At 49.0% G+C, this 19,344-nt stretch overlaps 1 protein-coding gene across 1 annotated transcript; it reads right to left on the bottom strand.

Annotated features, from left to right (window-relative positions):
* Positions 1-1,245: 1,245 nt before the first annotated feature.
* Positions 1,246-18,817, bottom strand: Slc66a3 (solute carrier family 66 member 3). Its single transcript, XM_042680731.1, has 7 exons — positions 18,580-18,817; positions 15,854-15,936; positions 15,704-15,773; positions 14,295-14,352; positions 13,766-13,886; positions 3,236-3,277; positions 1,246-2,529 (listed from the first exon to the last, which is right to left on the bottom strand). Exons 1-7 carry the CDS (start codon positions 18,720-18,722, stop codon positions 2,438-2,440), a joined length of 609 nt encoding a protein of 202 aa, XP_042536665.1. The 5' UTR covers positions 18,723-18,817; the 3' UTR covers positions 1,246-2,437.
* Between the last annotated feature and the right edge of the window lie 527 nt (positions 18,818-19,344).

Raw genomic sequence — 19,344 nt, 5'->3', positions numbered from 1 at the left:
AGCAGGGTCTACACGCTGGGCATGGGTGCTCAGGCCACAGCGAAAGTTATCTGTGAGGATCATTTCACCGTTAGTGTGAGGGAATGTGGAGTCGCTCAGATCCGTTATGTCCAAAGGTGAAAATGAACCCTTAATTGTTCTTCAGGGGCTGCTTTAAGCAGTGATTAAGTACTGTTAATGTATGCCTAAGATATTTGTTGGATCCGGGCATCAGTGACTCATACCCATAATTATAGCCGCACAGGAGCCTAAGATCTGAGGATCATGGTCCAAAATCAGCCCCGGCAAGAAAGTCTGTGAGCTTTTCATTTATCTTCGCTAACCTACCAAAAAGCCAGAAGTGGAGCTGTGGCTCGAGTGGTAGAGTGCTAGCCTTGAGCACAAAGAAGCTCAATGACAGTGCCCAGGCCCCGAGTTCAAGCGCCAGTACAAAAAGAATATATGTGTTGGGGTCAAAAGGATCACATAGGGCCGGGAATGTGGCTTAGTGGTAGAGTGCTTGCCTACCAGGTTTCAAGACCTAGGTTCAATTTCTTGGTACTACATAAACAGAAAAGGCCAGAAATGCTTTGGCTCAAGTGGTAGAGTGCTAGCCTTGAGCAAAAGCAGCCCAGGGACAGTGCCCAGGCCCTGAGTTCAAGCCTCAGGGCTGGCCAAACCAAAAAAGAAAAAAATCACATAATTTGTAATTCTGCAAGAAGATTCCAATGTCATGTGAAAAACATTAACTTGGGGTTTTAATGACAACTGCAGTTGAAGTAATCCGGTAATGGCTGTGTAGATTAAGCATTTCTTGCCCTGCCGGTCCTGGGTGATGGTACCAAAAAGGATTAACTGGCTTATTGCAAATGTGTTTACATCACTTAACAATGACTGACAGAGTGAAGACTGGAGTGAGGTGAAGATATTGAAGTTTATTACATATCGGAAATTAAGCTATGAATTTTCCAGTAAACATCATTTACTTACTACATAATAGAATGAAGGACACTTAGAGGAATGTTAGGGTTGGTAAAAGTCTAGAGGAAACAGCAGATAATCATGATACCAGAAAAGCCGTCTAGTGGAGAAGAAAGTCCATTAATCAGGCGAAAGCTGGGCACGGGTGGCTCACGCCTGTCATCATAGCTACTCAGGAGGCTCAGATATGAGGATCATGGTTCAAAGCCAACCCAGGTAAGAAAGGCCATGATTCTCTTCTCTCCAATAAACCACCACCAGAAAACCAGAAGCGGCGCTGTGGCTCAATGGTAGAGTGAGCTGAAGAGCTGAGGGACAGCGCCCAGGCCCAGAGTTCAAGCCCCATAACCAACAACCACAATCCCCTTTACTACGTAGTTTTCGGTGACTTCAGCCTGATATTTTGTGCAGAATTCCAGTTAACGGTAATTGTATAGCTGTATAGCCCTTTAAAAAAGTAGATACAGACTTGTGCTTGAAAGCACAATCTCTTCCTAAGTAGAGATTGCCTATAGTAGTACCTTAGGTTAGGGATTTCTTAAAGGCACGAAGTGAAGAGACCATAGAGTACACAACCCAATTACACCTGTGCTTGTTCTGATAACCTGGCTTAACCTGGACACACGTTGATTGCATTATGATGTACAGTAAGGCCAAGATGGTTTTCCTATGCTAAAATCAAACACCCAGGGCATGAACCCTACTGCCTTACTACATACAGTTCCACTACTAACTGCAAAATCCCACTCCACTAGTGTTCATTTTAATTGTGGAAAGGCTTATTTTGTGGTGGTGGTACTTGGGCTTGAACTCAGGGCCTGGGCCTTGTCCCTGACCTTTTTCACTCAAGGCTGGCACTCTACCACTCAAGCTGTACCTCCACTTCTAGCTTTCTATGGTGGCTAACTGGAGATAAGAATCTCACTTTCTTGCTCCGGCTGGCTTGGAACATTTATCTTCAGATCTCAGCCTCCTGAGTGGCTGGGATTGCAGGCGTGAGCCTCTCCACCAGATTGAGAGACTATTTCTTAAAAAGGTTTGGAATGCTATATTGCAGTTGGTTCTTCCAAGAGTAAGTGTCAGCCTTCTTGGGCAACTGAATTGTTGCAGATGTTAAGCTACATCAAGAGGCATAGCCTATAATTCCAGCACTCTGGAGGCTGAGGCAGGAGGATCACACCTGAAGTTCTGCCTGGGCTATATCGTGAGCAGAGGGCAGGTAGCGGTGGGGAAATGGCATACTGAGTAGTTCTTTTCCTTTCTTTCTCCTCTTTTCCCAAGTTCTACTGTTAGGCTAGCCTTGAATTTGTGGCCCTCCTACTTGAGTGCTGGGATTACAGCCACCACACCTGGCTACAGGTGCTTCCGAAGCTGTTAAACCACCTCTGACTTCAAAGTTTCTGCAACGATTGACTGAATGTTGAGAAGACGTTAGTGCTTTTCCTTCGATTCCACTTTGTGCGTAGGATAACATTCATCACTCAGCTTTGACGGCAGGCTTCCGGTAGCGCAGTACTGTAGCTGTTACCCATATGTTTAAAGCTAGCATGATCACAAAACGTGTAAGAACTAAAAAGGAGAGAAAAATTGGGCATTAAAAATATTGCACTTTAAAAAGGAAAATCTCTCTAGCTCTAAGAAGACCAGGTAAAGCTCCACTTCCAACCCCCAAATGAAACTTGTATAGGTCATGAGACTTAGAAGAAGGTGGATACAAACTGGGGGCACGGTCTTCCCCTCCTCTGCCTTATGTGACTTGGTCTGACCTATGAGCAAGCGTGTCATTTTTAGTGCTTAAGAGTCCTGTGGCTCAGTCCAGGAAGTGCTGCCACTTCCAAATCCATTCACCCCCTGTAAGTCTCAAGGGTGCTGGTGTCTCAGGAGCACTGGGGTAAGCAAAGGCACTGTGGTATATACCTGCAGTACCAACCACTAGGGAGACAGAGGCAAAAAAAAAAAAAAGGACCAAACTGGATCTTGGCCAGTTAGCTCAGTGGTTAGAATGCCCAAGCTAGGCAATATAGCAAGACTCTCAGATCTGCCCCCCCATGCCCCCTAAAAAAAGGGCAATTCTGAGGTGGAGCTGTGGCTCAAGTGGTAAGAGCACCAGCCTTGAGTGAAGACAGCTAAGGGATAGAGTTCAAGCCCCAGTAACTCACGTGCACGCGCGCATGCGCACGCGCACACACACACACAGATCTGCTAAACCCTATGGTTTTGGAAGAGGCATCATACAGAAGACAAACAGGTATGGAACAAAACCACTTTTGCTTACTTGTGAAATCATTGGTAGTCATTAAGGTTGTTACTATTCTTGCTGTAAAAGAAAATGCACAGTAATAAATAACTTGACTCTCTGACATTTGGAAATTTTTCCCTTTAACCAACAGAAACTAATTTCTTGGAAGATTTTGGATAGAACACTTAATGGTGCTCCACTCAACAGTCAACTAAGAGCAGCAGCAGCCTGGCCCGTCCATGATGCTTATTTCCAACTAGCCAACAAAAAGTCCGACAAAGAGCTGTGTTCAAGTGGGAGCATGCCAGCCTTGAGGGAAAAAGCTGACAGTGCTCAGGCCCAGCGCTCAAGCCCCTGTTCCCGAGAGCACTTTCTGGACTGGACTGTAGCTACTTCCTGCCCGACTCCCCCACCCATCCACCCACCCTCCCCTGTACACCCAAGTCCCTGTCTGAGTTCAAGGGTTTTGTTGTTGCTTAAAGGGCTTGTAATTTGTGCTGGTCCTTGGGCTTGAACTCAGGTCCTGAGGGTTAACCCTGAGCTTTTGTGTTCAAAGCTAGTGTCTACCACTAGAGCCACAGCTCCACTTCTAGCTTTTTGATGATTAACTGGAGAGGAGTCTCAGGGACTTTCCTGCCTGGAGTGGCTTTGCACCATGAACATCTCAGCCTCCTGGGTAGCTGGGATTATAGGCGTGAGCTATCAGTGCCTAGTGTTGAGTTCAAGTTTGTTTTTTGTTTTGTTTTGTTTTTTGGTCATGTGGCCTGAACTCAGCCTAGGCGCTGTCCCTCAGCTCTTCAGCTCAAGGCACACAGCGCCACTTCCAGCTTTTTCTGCTATGTGGTGCTGAGGACTTGAACCCAGGGCCTCATGCATGCAAGGCAAGCACTCTACCACAGAGGCGTTCAAGTTTTTTAAGACTCCATATATCGCCAGGTGCCAGTGGCTCACACCTGTAATCTAAGTACTTAAGAGGCTTAGATCTGAAGATTGAGGTTCAAAGCCAGCTGGAGCTTTGAGACTGTGTGCTCAGAGAGACTTTTTTTTTTGGTCAGTCATGGGGCCTGAACTCTGGGCTTGGGTGCTGTCCCTCAGCAAAACAGCTCAAAGCTAGCACTCTACAATTTGAGCCACAGCACCACTTCCGGCTTTTTCTACTTACATGGTGCTGAGGAACTGAACCCAGGGACTCATGCATACAAGCCTACTACTCTACTACTGAGCCACCTTCCCAGCCCCAACTGAGAGACTCTTATCTCCAATTAATAGCAAAAAGCTGGAAGTAGAGATGTGGATCAAGTGGTAGAGTACCAGCCTTAAGAGAAAAAACTAAGCAAGAGCGCAAGGCCTTGAGTTCAAGCCCCAGTGAAGACAAATACACACAAAAGAGTCCATGGAAGGGCGCTAGTGGCTCACGCCTGTAATCCTAGCTACTCAGGAGGCTGAGATCTGAGGATGACAGTTCAAAGCCAGCCTAGGCAGAAAAATCCATGAGACTTTTTTTCCTTTATATTTTTTTATTGTAAAGATACTGTACAGCGGGGTTACAGTTACATGAGTAAGGTAATGAGTCCATTTCCTATCGAGCATTGTTAAATGCTCCTTTTTTCCCCCTACCATTCCTTTCTTCCCCACGTCCCCAACTCCTCCTTCCCCTTCCCCCTCTCCCCCCACCCCCAGCCATGAGACTTATCTCCAACAAATACTCAGAAAAAGCCAGAAGTGGCTGTGGCTCAAGTGGCAGAGTACTGGCCTTGCCACAAAGAGGCTCAGGGACAATGTCCGGGCTCTGAGTTCAAGCCCCAGGACCTGACCAAAAAAAAAAGAGTCTACATATCAGTGAGAGGAGGCGATGCTTGTCTTACTGTGCAAATCCGCTCCTGAGTGTCCCACCTCCCACATGCATCGTAGCATTATTCACAGCATTAAGAAGAGGAGCCATCCGTGGGGAACGAATAAGGAAAATGGAGATATATAGAGTGGACTATTCGGCCATACAAAGGAATCCAGTGGAGGACAGCTTGTTAAGTGAAACTATCCAGGCACAGAAAGGCAGGAATTCCCCTGATCTCACTGATGTGTGGAATCTAAAGATGTTGAACCAGACGCAGGGAAGAATGGGGGCTAGCAGGGGCGGGGGAGCAGATGGGAGGGAGGCAGGGAGATGGGAGGGCTTAAAAATCCAGTTACATAGCAGGAGTAAGTTCCCCTACATCATGGTGAGTATGGAGGGAAAGGAAGCAAACTGAAGTGCTATGTGGCAATAACCAACTCCAAGATCTAGAATATAGTAGTCAGAGGAAGGGAACTAGACTAAGGGCTATACATGCTATTGCATTCCTGTGTGTGTGTGTGTGTGTGTGTGTGTTATACTGGGGTTTGAACACAGGACCGTGAGCTCTCATTTGGCTTTGTCACTCACAAGAAAGATACACACATATAATATATATAGGGTATATTATACATTATACACACACACACATATATACACACAAAAATATATAATGTATAACATAGATTATATATACATATAAAACTATATAGCACTATATCTCAATATTTTAAGAGCTAAAAACAAATTTCAAGAAGACTTAAGTATCTTTCAACATAAAAGACTTCATAAAAGAACTGGAGGCATGACTCAAGTGGTAGACTGTCAGCCATGAGTAAAAAAGCTGAGTGAAGCCAGGTGCTGGTGGCTCACACCTATAATCCCAGCTACTCAGGAGACTGAGGTCTGAGGATTTCAGTTTAAAGCCAGCCCAGGCAGGAAAGTCCGTGAGACTCTTACTTCCAATGAACTACCCCTAAACCAGAAATGGAGCTGTGACTCAAAGTGGGAGAGTGCTAGTGTTGAGCAAGAAAGCTCAGGGATGATGCCCAGGCTCTGAGTTCAAGCCCAGGATCTGAGTTCAAGCCCCCCCAAAATACAAAAACACAGAGCTGAGCGCGCCAGGCCCTGCCTTCCAGCCCCAGCCGTCTAACACACACACACACACACACACACACACACACACACACACACACACACACACACACACACACACACACACACACACACACACACACCAAAGAAAACCCAGTCTCCCTCACAGCAGTCCTTAATGAGGAAATGTGTCCTGTAAATTGCAGAAGAACCATGAAGAGAATTGTAATGCATGAAAATAGTAAATTTACATTCATTTTACAACGAATATGAGATCTTTGAATTCTCAAGTATTTTGACAGGCAGCATATATGTATTTGGAGGAGTGTTCACAAGCAATATGGGTGCAGATATAAAGCACCATAATTCTCAAGAACAATTACACCATTTTCATCTTTTTAACCTGTTATATCATAAAGGATTCAAATTTTCTGTGTGTGTGTGGCGGGGGGGGGGGGGGGGGGTGCCAGTATTGGAGCTTGAACTCAGGATCATTGGGGTTTTTAGCTGAAGGCTAGAACTTGACCAGTTGAACCACAACTCCACTTCTAGCTTTTTGCTGTTAATTAGAAATGAGTGTCTCTGATTTGTTTGCTGGAGCTGGCCTTGAACCTTGATTCTCAGATCTCAGCTTCTTAAGTAGTTAGGACTAAGGGAGGGGATCATTAGCACCCAGGTGACGATTCAAGATCTTTTTTTTGGGGGGGGGTCCAGTCATGGGGCCTGAACTCTGGGCCTGGGCGCTGTCCCTCAGCTCTTCAGCTTAAGGCTAGCGCTCTACCACTTGAGCCACAGCACCACTTCCAGCTTTTTTTTTCTGCTTATGTGGTGCTGAGGAATCGAACCCAGGGCCTTAAGCATGCAAGGCAAGCGCTCTACCACTGAGCCACCTTCCCAGCCCCAGAGGATTCAAAATCTTAACGTAAACCAGTGGAGCGCAGATAATCAACCTCTTGGATGTTTGCAAAGGAGAAAGAACTGTTAGTGGCACAGAATGGCCAGGAAAGAAAGAGCGGAGCATGGTGCAAATGCGCTTCGCGAGTGGGCTGTGATCGGGGCTCACTAGCAGGCTCTCTCTGGATAGTTACTTGCAAAGTAATAAAACTCAAGGGACGAGAACAGCGGATCGCCAGGAACAGAGAAACCTACCAGCCGGGAGTCTCCAGGAGGATCCCACCCCACCCATCACTCTCCACCGGAGCGGAGAGGCTCCATCCCGCCAAAGCCGCCCGGCACCAGCAGCGCCACAAAGGGACCTGTCGCGATCGCAACGACCCGGCGGGGGGCCGCCCAACCCAGCCCGCAACCACCCCAACTGAACTCGGACTGCAACAACAACTGACGGACTGCAACAACAACTGACGACCTACAGGGTGAGTACCCATCAGGGGACAGGGAATCCATCAAGGGAGACCAGAGCTGGAGGGAATCCCCAGACCCTGACCTAGACTCCCTACCCCAACACCCGGACCACAGGACCCACTAAAACTGGGAACTGTTCGAGAGCCCCACCAGCCGGTGGAGCACACTCTGCTGGCCAGGCCAGAGCAAGAGCGCCCCGGGAAGGGAGCTTAAATACTCAAGCCAGGAACAGTGCCCCTGGGTCAAGACTACCAACAGTAGAAGAAATTTGAACTGTGTCCTCCAGGCTGCATAACCAAGGTGGTATACACATTAGCACAGGCCTAACGAGCGCGCTCCAGGCTGGGGCCGGAACCAGGCCAGGGGACCGGCGCCTGAACAAAGCAAAAAGGGTCAGAAGTGGGGCTGTGGCTCAAATGGTAGGGTGCCAGCCCTGAGCTGAAGAGCTGAGGGACAGCACCCAAACCTAGAGTTCAAGCCCACAACCAGCCCAAAACAAACAAAAACACATCAGGAGCCCATAGCAGACTCCAGTATTTGGGAGAGTGCATCCAGAGCATCTGATCTTCCCAAGAGCACCCGCAGGAGCAAACACAAGCAGTCTAGGCTGCTCAACCCTTCCAAAGGCGGGAATTGCTACAGCAGAGAGCTGAGAATCCTAAGTGAATAGCAGCTGGAAATAGGCTCCCAACAGAATCCAGATCAGACACAGACTCTCTCTACCAATAGAGAATCAGCAACCAAGCAAAGACAGACACACCAAAACAAGATTGAAGAGCAGTCTCCTGAACCCCCATGCGAAAATCACAGAGAAAAATCACAAGGTTTACCACTACCCAGGACAGCAAGCTCACCTCAAAAGCCAGCAGCCACGCAGGGGAGAGCCCCAGTGGGAGCAAAGCAGGAATGGAAGACGAAAACTACATCCAAGGGTTGCTGGAGGCAATGACTCAAGAAATAAAGCGAGAAATGGATCAGAAATTGAAAGAGCACAAGGATGAACTATCAAAAGATATACAGGATATCAAACAAAAATTGGATGCAAAAATAGAAGCTGCACAAACCTCAGTAAGAAGTGAGATAAACGCCAAATTAGAGGTAATGCATACTGATATCACCTCATTGAGAGGTGAGATCAGTACTCTGAGAACCAACATTGAATCCATAAAGGGATCCATTTCCATCATGCAAACCACAATAGAAGCCACGGTCAACAGAGTGAATGAAATGGAAGGTAGAGTGTCAGATACAGAAGACAGAATACACCAACTGGACCAAAAAGTGACAGATATGGAAAAATCACTCAAATTAAACCAAAGGGAAATTCAAGAGCAAGCAGATAATGCTAAAAAATTTAACCTTCGCATAATCGGAGTGGACGAAGGTGAGGAATTCCAGAGCAAGGGAATGCAACACCTATTTAACAAGATAGTCAATGAAAATTTTCCCCACCTCAAAAACGACCATCTTAACTACATCACAAAAGCTTATCGAACACCCAACAAGCAAGATCCCAGGAGAAACACTTCTAGGCACATAATAGTAACAATGATGGATCTGAATAATAAGGAAACAATCCTGCATGCAGCAAAAATGAAGAAGGAGCTATACTACAACGGGAAAAAAATTAGAATCACTGCAGATCTCTCCACACAAACAATGAATGCAAGAAAAGCCTGGGAAAGCACCATACGAGCCCTGAGAGCCAATAACTGCCAACCCAGACTGATATACCCGGCAAAGCTAGCATTCACATTCGATGGAGAACTGAAAACTTTTAATAGCAAAGAAAAACTAAATGAATACATAAACATTAAGCCAGCATTACAAAGAATTCTAAGAGGGGGGACACAACCTGAAGAAAGCAACCAGGAACTGGGACCTGCCCCAAACAGGCATTACTCAAAGTCTAACTGAGCAAGCACAGGAGGAAAGGAAAGAAGAAAAACTTAGGAAAACGGAATGGCAGGGACAACAATGCATCTCTCTATACTTTCTCTTAATATAAATGGGCTGAATTCGCCAATTAAAAGAAAACGAACTGAGGACTGGATCAGAAAACAAGACCCATCCATCTGTTGCCTTCAGGAGACCCACCTCTCAGCCAAACATACAAACAAACTCAGAGTGAAGGGGTGGAAAAGGATCTACCAATCAAATTCCCCCAATAAGAAAGCAGGTGTAGCTATCCTGATATCTGACAAAATAAACTTTTCATTAAAATCAGTACAGAAAGACAAGGACGGACATTACATATTAATAAAGGGAACAATCCAAGAGGAGGATATAACCATCATCAACTTATATGCCCCAAATATCGGTGCACCCAGATATGTTAAACAAATGCTCTCAAACTTACAGAATAAAATAGATCCCAATACGATAATACTAGGAGACTTTAACACGCCACTCTCACCAAAGGACAGGTCTACCAACCAGAGGATTGGCAAAGAAGCTACCGAATTAAGTGAGGCCATACTTCAAGCGGAATTAACTGACATCTACCGAGTATTTCACCCTAAAACAACACAGTACACATTCTTCTCAGCAGCTCATGGAACTTTCTCCAAAATAGACCATATCATAGTTCATTCAAGGAACTTAAGCAAATACAAAGGGATCGACATAATCCCCTGTATCCTATCTGACCACAGTGGAATCAAGCTAGCTCTCAATAACAAAGCATACCGCAGAAATTTCTCTAATACATGGAAATTGAACAGCACACTCCTTAACAAGGCCTGGGTAACAGAAGAGATCAGAGAAGAAATAAAGCATTTCCTAGAACTCAATGAAAATGAAAACACCTCACAAAGAAACTTGTGGGACACAGCAAAAGCAGTCCTGAGGGGCAAATTTATTGCCCTCAGTGCCCACATCAAGAGAATGGAGACAGACCAAGTAAATAATCTCATGTTGCAACTAAAACAGCTAGAAAAACAAGAAAAAATGGGACCTAAAGCTACTAGACGAAGCCAGATAACCAAATTGAGAGCAGAGATTAACCAATTAGAAAATCAGAAAACCATAACCAAAATAAACCAAACAAAAAGCTGGTTCTTTGAAAAAATAAACAAAATTGATGGCCCGTTGGCAAGATTAATTAAAAAAAGAAGAGAGGAAACCCATATTAATAGGATTAGGGATGCCACGGGAAACATCACAACACGTACCCAAGATATCCAAACAATTCTAACAGACTACTTTCAAAAGCTATACTCTCTAAAGGAAGAAAATCTGGCGGAAATGGATGCATTTTTAGAGAAATACAAGTTACCCAAACTGAGCAAAGAAGAAGTTAACCAATTAAATAAGCCAATATCCTATAATGAGATACAGGAAGCTATCAAAAGTCTTCCAACAAAAAAAAGCCCAGGACCAGATGGATTCACAGCAGAATTCTATAAGACCTTTAAAGAAGAACTAATACCCATACTCCTCAAGCTCTTCAGAGAAACAGAGAAGGAGGGAGCTATCCCAAACTCATTCTACGAAGCCAATATCACACTCATCCCCAAACCAGGCAAAGACCCAACCAAAAAGGAGAATTACAGGCCAATCTCCTTGATGAACACAGATGCAAAGATCCTTAACAAGATTCTAGCTAACAGAATCCAGAAACACATAAAAAAAATAATACACTATGATCAGGTAGGCTTCATCCCAGAGACACAGGGATGGTTTAACATACGTAAGTCAATAAATGTAATCCAGCATATCAACAGAGCCAAGGTCAAGAATCACATGATTATCGCCACAGATGCAGAAAAGGCCTTTGATAAAATTCAACATTCATTCATGCTAAAAGCTCTGGAGAAAATAGGAATAGAAGGAACATTTCTAAAAACAATAAAAGCCATTTATGACAGACCAATAGCCAATATTATACTTAATGGGGAAAAGCTACAACCAATCCTCCTAAAAACAGGAACAAGGCAAGGATGTCCACTGTCTCCACTCCTCTTCAACATAGTCCTAGAACCCTTAGCCAGGGCAATAAGGCAAGAAAAAGACATTAAAGGGATCCGCATAGGGAAAGAAGAAGTGAAACTATCCCTTTTTGCAGACGACATGATACTATACCTCCACGATCCCAAAAACTCCATCCCCAAACTTTTAGAAATCATAAGTCACTTCGGCAAAATAGCAGGATACAAAATAAACCCACAAAAATCAGTTGCCTTCCTATACACTGATAACGCACAGGAAGAGAGGGAAATAAAGGGAGCAACCCCATTCACAATAACCTCCCAAAAAATAAAATATTTAGGAATTAACCTAACCAAAGATGTAAAAGAACTATTTAATGAGAACTATAAAAAGTTAAAGAAAGAAATTGCAGAAGACACTAGGAAATGGAAAGACCTCCCATGCTCCTGGATAGGCCGACTTAATATAGTAAAGATGGTGATACTTCCAAAATTAATATACAAATTCAATGCAATTCCTATTAAAATCCCAATGACGTACATCACTGAAATACAGAAAACAGTCCAAAAATTTATATGGAACAACAAAAGACCTAGAATAGCCAAAACAATTCTAGGGGATAAAGACAATATGGGAGGGCTATCCATGCCGAACTTCAAACTCTACTACAGAGCTATAATCACAAAGACAGCATGGTACTGGCACAAAAACAGACCCGAAGACCAATGGAACAGAATAGAAGATCCAGATATAAATCCACAGGCCTACAGCCAGCTGATATTCGACAAAGGAGCCAAAGACATACAATGGAAGAAACACAGCCTCTTCAACCGCTGGTGCTGGGAAAACTGGGCAGCCACATGCAGAAAACTAAAAGTGGACCCCAGCCTATCACCATGCACCAACATCAACTCAAAATGGATTAAAGACCTTAACATTAAACCTGAATCTCTGAAACTACTGCAGGACAGAGTAGGAGAGACACTTGAACTAATAGGCACAGGAAGGAACTTCCTGAACAGAGTCCCAGGGTCACAACAAGTTGGAGAGAGACTCGACAAATGGGACTACCTTAAAATAAAAAGCTTCTGCACAGCTAAATCTATCGCAACTAAGCTAGAAAGACAACCAACTAATTGGGAAAAAATATTTACCAGCAATATATCAGACAAGGGGTTAACATCCTGTATATACAGGGAACTCAAGAAACTAATCCCTCCCAAACCTAACAAACCAATTACTAAATGGGCAAGGGAACTAAAGAGGGACTTCTCAAATGAAGAAATAAAAATGGCAAAGAAACACATGAGGAAATGTTCATCATCCCTGGTGGTGAAGGAAATGCAAATAAAGACAACCCTGAGATACCACCTTACCCCAGTCAGAATGTCCCACATCCACAAATCAGCCAACGACAAATGCTGGAGGGGATGTGGAGAAAGAGGAACCCTATTACACTGCTGGTGGGAATGTACACTTATACAACCACTTTGGAAAGCAGTCTGGAGGGTCCTTAGAAAGCTAAAGATTGACCTCCCTTACGACCCAGTCATACCACTTCTAGGCATCTACCCTGAACAACAGGAACCAATATACAAGGACACGTGCACCTCCATGTTTATTGCAGCACTGTTCGCAATAGCTAGGATATGGAAACAACCTAGGTGCCCCACCACAGATGAATGGATCCAAAAATTGTGGTATCTATACACAATGGAATATTATGCAGCCATTAGAAATGACAAAATAATGGCATTTGCAGGGAAATGGATGGAGCTAGAAGGAATCATGTTGAGCGAGGTAAGCCAAGAACGAAGAGACAAACGGTACATGGTCTCCCTCATAAGTGGATGCTAAATCCAAAAGGTTAGTGATACGACAAAACTAACAGGACTTAAGAAACAAAGAACTCCCGCTCATCTGGTTGAACCACTACTAAATATCCTCATGCTGCTGATCACAAATATGGTATATAACATGTGAACACTGTTATATATTACAGACTGTGGTAGACAATTTGCTCCAGGGAAGTTAGAATGAACTTGTGACTTTGAAATTATGTAATCATTTAATCACAATCAAAAAAAAAAAAAAAAAAAAAAAGAACCTCGGGGAAGGGAGGGAGGGAGGGGATGGTAGGGGGAAAACAATGGAGGGGGTAACAATGTTCAAGAGGAAGTGTACTCATAACCTCACTCATGTAACTGTGACCCTCTGTATAGTAGCTTTACAATAAAAAAAAAAAAAAAAAAAAAAAAAAAAAAACTCAAGGGACCATGTCACTTGGACACTTGCTGAGTGCCTTTCTGGGGACAGTGGTGCTCACCCCTGGCCAGGGGCGTCCTTACTTGCACAGGTGTACGCAGACAGGGCCCACGTCAGTGCACTCACAGCTCCCGAGTCTTGAGCCTTCCACAGATACTGGAGCTGGGCAAACTTACTGGCTGCGCTGATGAAGGTACACAAATTCTGTGGCAGATAAAATGTGAGAAAGTCAGGAGCGTATCTGTTTTTAAAACAAAACAACACAAAGCCAAGTGGGGCACTGGTGGCGCATGCCTGTAATCCCAGCTACTTCAGAAAGATTTCAGTTCCTAGTCAGCCCAGGCAGACAAATCTGAGAGACTCTTATCTCCAATGAACCATCAAAAAAGCCAGAAGTGGTGCCCTGGGTCAAGTGGTAGGATGCCAGTCTTGAGCGGAAAAAGCTAAAAGATGGTGCCCAGGCCCTTAGTTCAAGCCCCAGTATTAGCACAAAAAGAAAACAAAAATGCCACGTATTTAAGTAAGAATACTGTCTTTTAGTACTTGGGCTGGGTCAGGGACGTGGGGAGCAGAGAAAACGCCTGTTTCTTGTTTCCAAGGAGCGTCACTCACCATGGCCAGGTCGATGATCCACTTCTGCAGGCTGAGAACGAACCAAGACAACACGAATCTTATCAAGAGCTAAGGGGCATGGCGGGGTGGCTGGCAGCCCCCCCCCCCCCCCAATCTGGAGCAGACCCAGACCATGGCGGGGGGAGGAGATAGCTGGGCTACAATTGGTCTCACTTAGAAAAGATAAAGGGGCTGCAAGCGAACACTACTCGACGTCCAAAAGAACAGAAGCGGATTACAGAGGACAAACCCAGTCCCCTGGGTTCCTAGACTGTTCCTGGGGGACTGGAAATGCAACTGCCTGCTGACTTCCCGGTGCACAGGAGAGGGGGGTCGAAGGCGCCCAGAGTAGACCTCTCTCATCCTCTGTTCCAGCCGCCTCCTACATGCCATCTTCATACTCGAGGAGACAGCTGTTAGCCTCACTGAGCCCATTAACTACATGAAAGGATTGAAATAAATAGATGATGCCTTGTGTCTGACTCGAAGGTCAGCAGCGCTGAACTCTAGCAGCCGAGTTCTGGCAAGAAGGCAGCCTGGATGCTAATGGCTGAAACTTTGTTTTCAAACTTCCTGGCCGAATTCTGGCCCATCCCACCCCTTTCTATCTAAATATCCAAATACAGGCACAGTATTTGGAACATGTGACCAGTAGAAATGGCTGGTGAGCCATCCGACTCAACTGGGGATTTGCCCACAAAGAGAGAGGATGCACCCGATGCTGCTGGCTCCCGCCTGCAATCCTAGCTACTCAGAAGGTTGAGGATCATGGTTTGAAGCCGGTCCATGCAGGAAAGTTCATAGGACTCTCATCTCCAGTGAACCACCAGAAAGCCAGAAGTGGAACTGAGGTTCAAATGGTAGAGCTCCAGCCTTGAGCAAAAAAGCTAAGGGACAGAGCTCCAGGGGCCCTGAGTTCAAGTCTCAGTGTTAGCCCAAAGACACTCAGTTAAAATGGAATGAACATATCCTGTGCCATAATTCCCTGATTGCTGCTGCTGCTGCTGCTTCTTCCTCTTCCTCCCCCTCCTCCTCCTCCTCCTCTTCCTCCTCCTCTTTCCACCAGTTGTGGGGCTTGAACTGTGGGCCTGGGCGCTGTCCCTGCGCTCTTCAGCTCAAGGCACGCACTCTACCACTTGAGCCACAGCACCACTTCCAGTTTTCTGGTGGTTCATTGGACTTTCTCATGGACTTTCCTGCCCGGGCTGGCTTTGAACCGTGATGCTGACCTCAGCTTCCTGAGTAGCTAAGATTACAGGCGTGAGCCACCATCATCCAGGTTTTTTCTTCTTGTTTTTCTTTCTGGATCTGGGGCTGGAACTGGTGCCCGCTAGGCCTGGGCACAACCACTGGGCCCCAGCTGCCTCCCCCCTGCAATCCCATCCCATTCTCGGATGCTGAAAGGATACCCAGCCAGGTAGGGTACGGCCTGCTTCACGTTCCCATTAAAATGAAAGACACACAGCAGGAGGATGACATCTGAAAGGAGACTCAGTGAGTAGAGGAAGGGGGGGGTGGGGGAAGGGGGGGGCGGGGGGTGTGGATGGGCTTTCTGGTACCTTGGGCAATGAGAATGGGGTACTCCAGGTAGGTGAGCAGTGGGTTCTCATAGTAACACTGGTAGCGAAGGAAGACCAGGAACCTGAGGAGAGGCCAGCACATGTTCACAGCCCAGCCTGCGCTGGCTGCACCCCACACAGACCCCACACAGCGGCCATCTTATTGCCAAATGCTAGCGCAGGCCCTGAAAAGCCAGAGTGTCAAGAAGCTTCCAGTTAAATGGCTGCAAAGAGTCAGTGATGGGGGAGCATCCACTACTTGCTAGGGGAGGGGCTGGGCTGAGCGCAATATCCATGACTGCTGTCGGGTCCTTGAAGAGGTTGTTCACAAGACGCTCACGCGGCTCATGTGGTAGAGTGCCTGCCTAGCCAGATACAGGCCCCGAGTTCAAACCCTACTGCTACCATAAGAAGGAAATGAGCTGAGCCAGCACCGGCGACTCACACCTGTTATCCTGGCCACTCAGGAGGCTGGGATTTGACACTCACAGACCAAAGCCACCCCAATCAGTGAAGCACGTGAAACTCTTATCTCCAATTAACCACCAAAAGGCTGGAAGCAGAGTGGTGGCTCAAGTGTAAATTGTTAGCCATGAGCACAAAAGCTCAGACAACGCTCAGGCCCGAAATTCAAGTCCCAGGAAGGACCTGCACAACCCCCCCCCCCCCCACACACACAAAGGGAAATCAAATCAAAAGGACATTCACGTGGCCAAGCCCTGAACAGGATCCCCAGGGACTAGCGTGCTGCAAAGCCAGCCTCTGCGGGACACAGTGGGAACAACTTGCTGTGACCCTGAGGGGCTCACAGACAGGCTGGCAATGTCCCCACGGGACGGCTGCCGGGGGGCTGCTGAGGGGCTGGTCCAGCTAGCATGGCCTTCCCCGTGCTGCCCAGTGGAGGAGGGCAGAGGGAACGCAGAGGAACACCTGCGTTCCTCCAAGAAAATCCCAACTGTGTGTGTCAGGCCCCAGGCCCCTGCCCTTCCAGAGTGAAGGCTGAGCCTCCTCCCTCAGACCAATGCCCCAGCACCCTCCTCCTGCTCAGGCTACCCAGCAGGGTAGTGTGTGTGTGTGTGTGTGTGTGTGTGTGTGTGCACTCAGGGCCTGGGTGCTGTCACTCAACTTCTTTGATCAAGGCTAGCGCTCTGCCACCAGACCCACAGCTCCACTTCCAGCATTGGAATGGTTAATGAGACAAGAGTCTCATATACTTTCCAATCCAGGCACCCAGGCCCTGAGTTTGAGGCCCAGGACTGGTATCAAAAAGAATGGAAGGAAGGAAGGAAGGAAGGGAGGGAGAGGAGGAAGGGAGGGAGGGAGGAAAAAGAAGGAAAGAAGGAAGGAGAAAGGAAGAAAGGAAGGAAGAGCAAGAAGAGAGGAAGGAGGAAGGAAGGAAGGAAGGAAGGAAGGAAGGAAGGAAGGAAGGAAGGAAGGAAGGGGAAGGAGGGGGGAGGGAGGGAGGAGAGAAGGCAGGGAGCCAGCATCCTGCAGAGCAGGCTCTACTGTTTCTAGGAATGAAGACAGTTCTTGCTCTCCCTCCAGGTGCGCATTAAACAGGTAACTGAATACAGTGCCGGGTGAGTGCCGATGGGTGAATGAACGTAGAGTAAGGAGAGAACACCGGGCACCGTTACAGTAAGTGGCTGGAGATAGGAGGCAGAGGAATTCAGAGGTGAAGCTGACCGCTTCCGCGGGCCGGGGGGGGGGGGGGGGGGGGGGGGGGGTCTGCCTGGGCGGAAGTTCGAGCCTTTGGTTGACGTCCGCTTTGCGCTGCGGCACCACAGTCTAGAACCCAGGCCGCAAATGCGCCGCGCTCCTCCAGGGGCGCCCCCGCGCAGGGCTGGCTCTGCTGGGTGACCCCAGGTTGGGGAGGAGCCCTCTCCCCTGGGTCCCCGCCATGGACGGCCTGGCGTTTCTCTTTCTTCTTTGTGTCAGGTCTGAGGCCGGGACTCGCACTCAGCCCCCGCAGGCCTGCTCGCGGCTAGAGCTCCGCCAGCCGGGCCACCCCCGCTCGGCGTTTTCAGGGCAAGGCGACGCGGCCGCGCAGCCGCTGCGTTCCGTCCCCGTGGCGGGCTGCCTGGGCCGCGGGCGCGCTTCTGCAGGCCCCCAGCCAGCCGGGCACCGGGGCCGAATCCCCGGCTTCCCGCACCCTCATTCCCGGTCTCCCCGGACCCGCCAGCCGCTTGGCACCCCCACCTCTCCAACCCTCCCACCTCCGCCCGGGGTAAGATCGTTCATCCGACCAGGGACGCACCCACCCCCGACGTCCGCCCGCACCCCGGCCGGAGGCGCGGGGCGGGGCGGGGCGGGGCGCGGGGCGGGGCGGGGACCGCGGGGCGGGGCGCGGAGCCAGGCTCCGCCCCACCCGGTCGGGGAGCGAGACCGAGCGCACCCGGGGCGGATCCTCTCATCACGCCCATGGTCCAACCACAAGTTTCCCAACTCCGCCTCCCCGCGCCCGCTCGCGTCCCCTCCGGTCCCCGCCTGGGGTCCCCCCCCCACCCCCGCCCGGGTTCCCCCCCTTGGTCGGAACCCCGACCCGGGCCGCCGTGCCCCTCGGGCTTGGAGACGACGCGGGAGCGCCGAATGGAAAGGTTTCGCAGCCGGCCGGGCAGAGCGGTCCCGGACGGATCTCCCCCGGCCCGGCTCGCCCCGGGGAAGCGCCGCCCGGCCCCAAGCCTCCCGCCCGGCCCGAGCGTGGCCCGCGGTCCCCCGCGGCTCACCCTGCCAGCTCCAGGAGTAAACTCGGGAGGCTGAGGCCCCGCGCGCTGCGCGCCGCCAGCTGCGCGTGGATCTGCGGCAGCTTGAGCGCGGCGCACACGACCAGCGTGCTCCAGTTGCAGAACCACAGCAGCGCCGCCTCCATGGTCCCGGCCGGGCAACGCGGGAGACGCGGTGGGAGCCGCGGCGTTACCGCCCAAGGCTACCTACCCGCAGCCCTTCCGCCTTCCCGCCCGCCCCGGCCGGCCCGGTGCACACCCCCGCCCCGCACCACGCCCTGACACGCCACGCCCCTGTGACACGCCTCCATACAGCCCCACCCCCAGGCTCCCATTGGTCGCATCCGCGCCGCTTCAGGGCACAGCATCCGTGCTCGCTCCGCCCCTGGTGCGGCCACGCCCCCGATTATCCGCCCACGTCCGATCCACGCCCCCTTCGCCCCGCCCCCGGGCGGTGACTCACCCGCGCTGCGCCGCCGGCTGCTGATTCATTTTTCCGCCCCGGGTTGTTTGGGGCGCCGGGAAACGCCCAGACCGGCCCGCCTGTCTCCACGGCGGACCGAGGGCACCCCTTTGTGGGCGTGTGTGATTCTGTTGTTTTCCACTCTCTACAAGTGTTCTGCGTTTTAAAGCACTTCTGAGATTGAAAACTTTTCTAACAACTCCAAGTTCAGCTGCGAGCATCCTCCCCGGGCCTGGCGGCAGCTCCTGGGACCCGACCCGGCCGTTCGCCAGGTGATCCACGCACACGCGCACGTGCGCGCACAC

Source organism: Dipodomys spectabilis, unplaced genomic scaffold (genome assembly GCF_019054845.1).
Source record: "Dipodomys spectabilis isolate Male_0828 unplaced genomic scaffold, ASM1905484v1 ptg000066l, whole genome shotgun sequence".
Classification (NCBI taxonomy): Eukaryota; Metazoa; Chordata; class Mammalia; order Rodentia; family Heteromyidae; genus Dipodomys; species Dipodomys spectabilis.
This window is presented reverse-complemented; position numbering and strand designations above follow the sequence as displayed.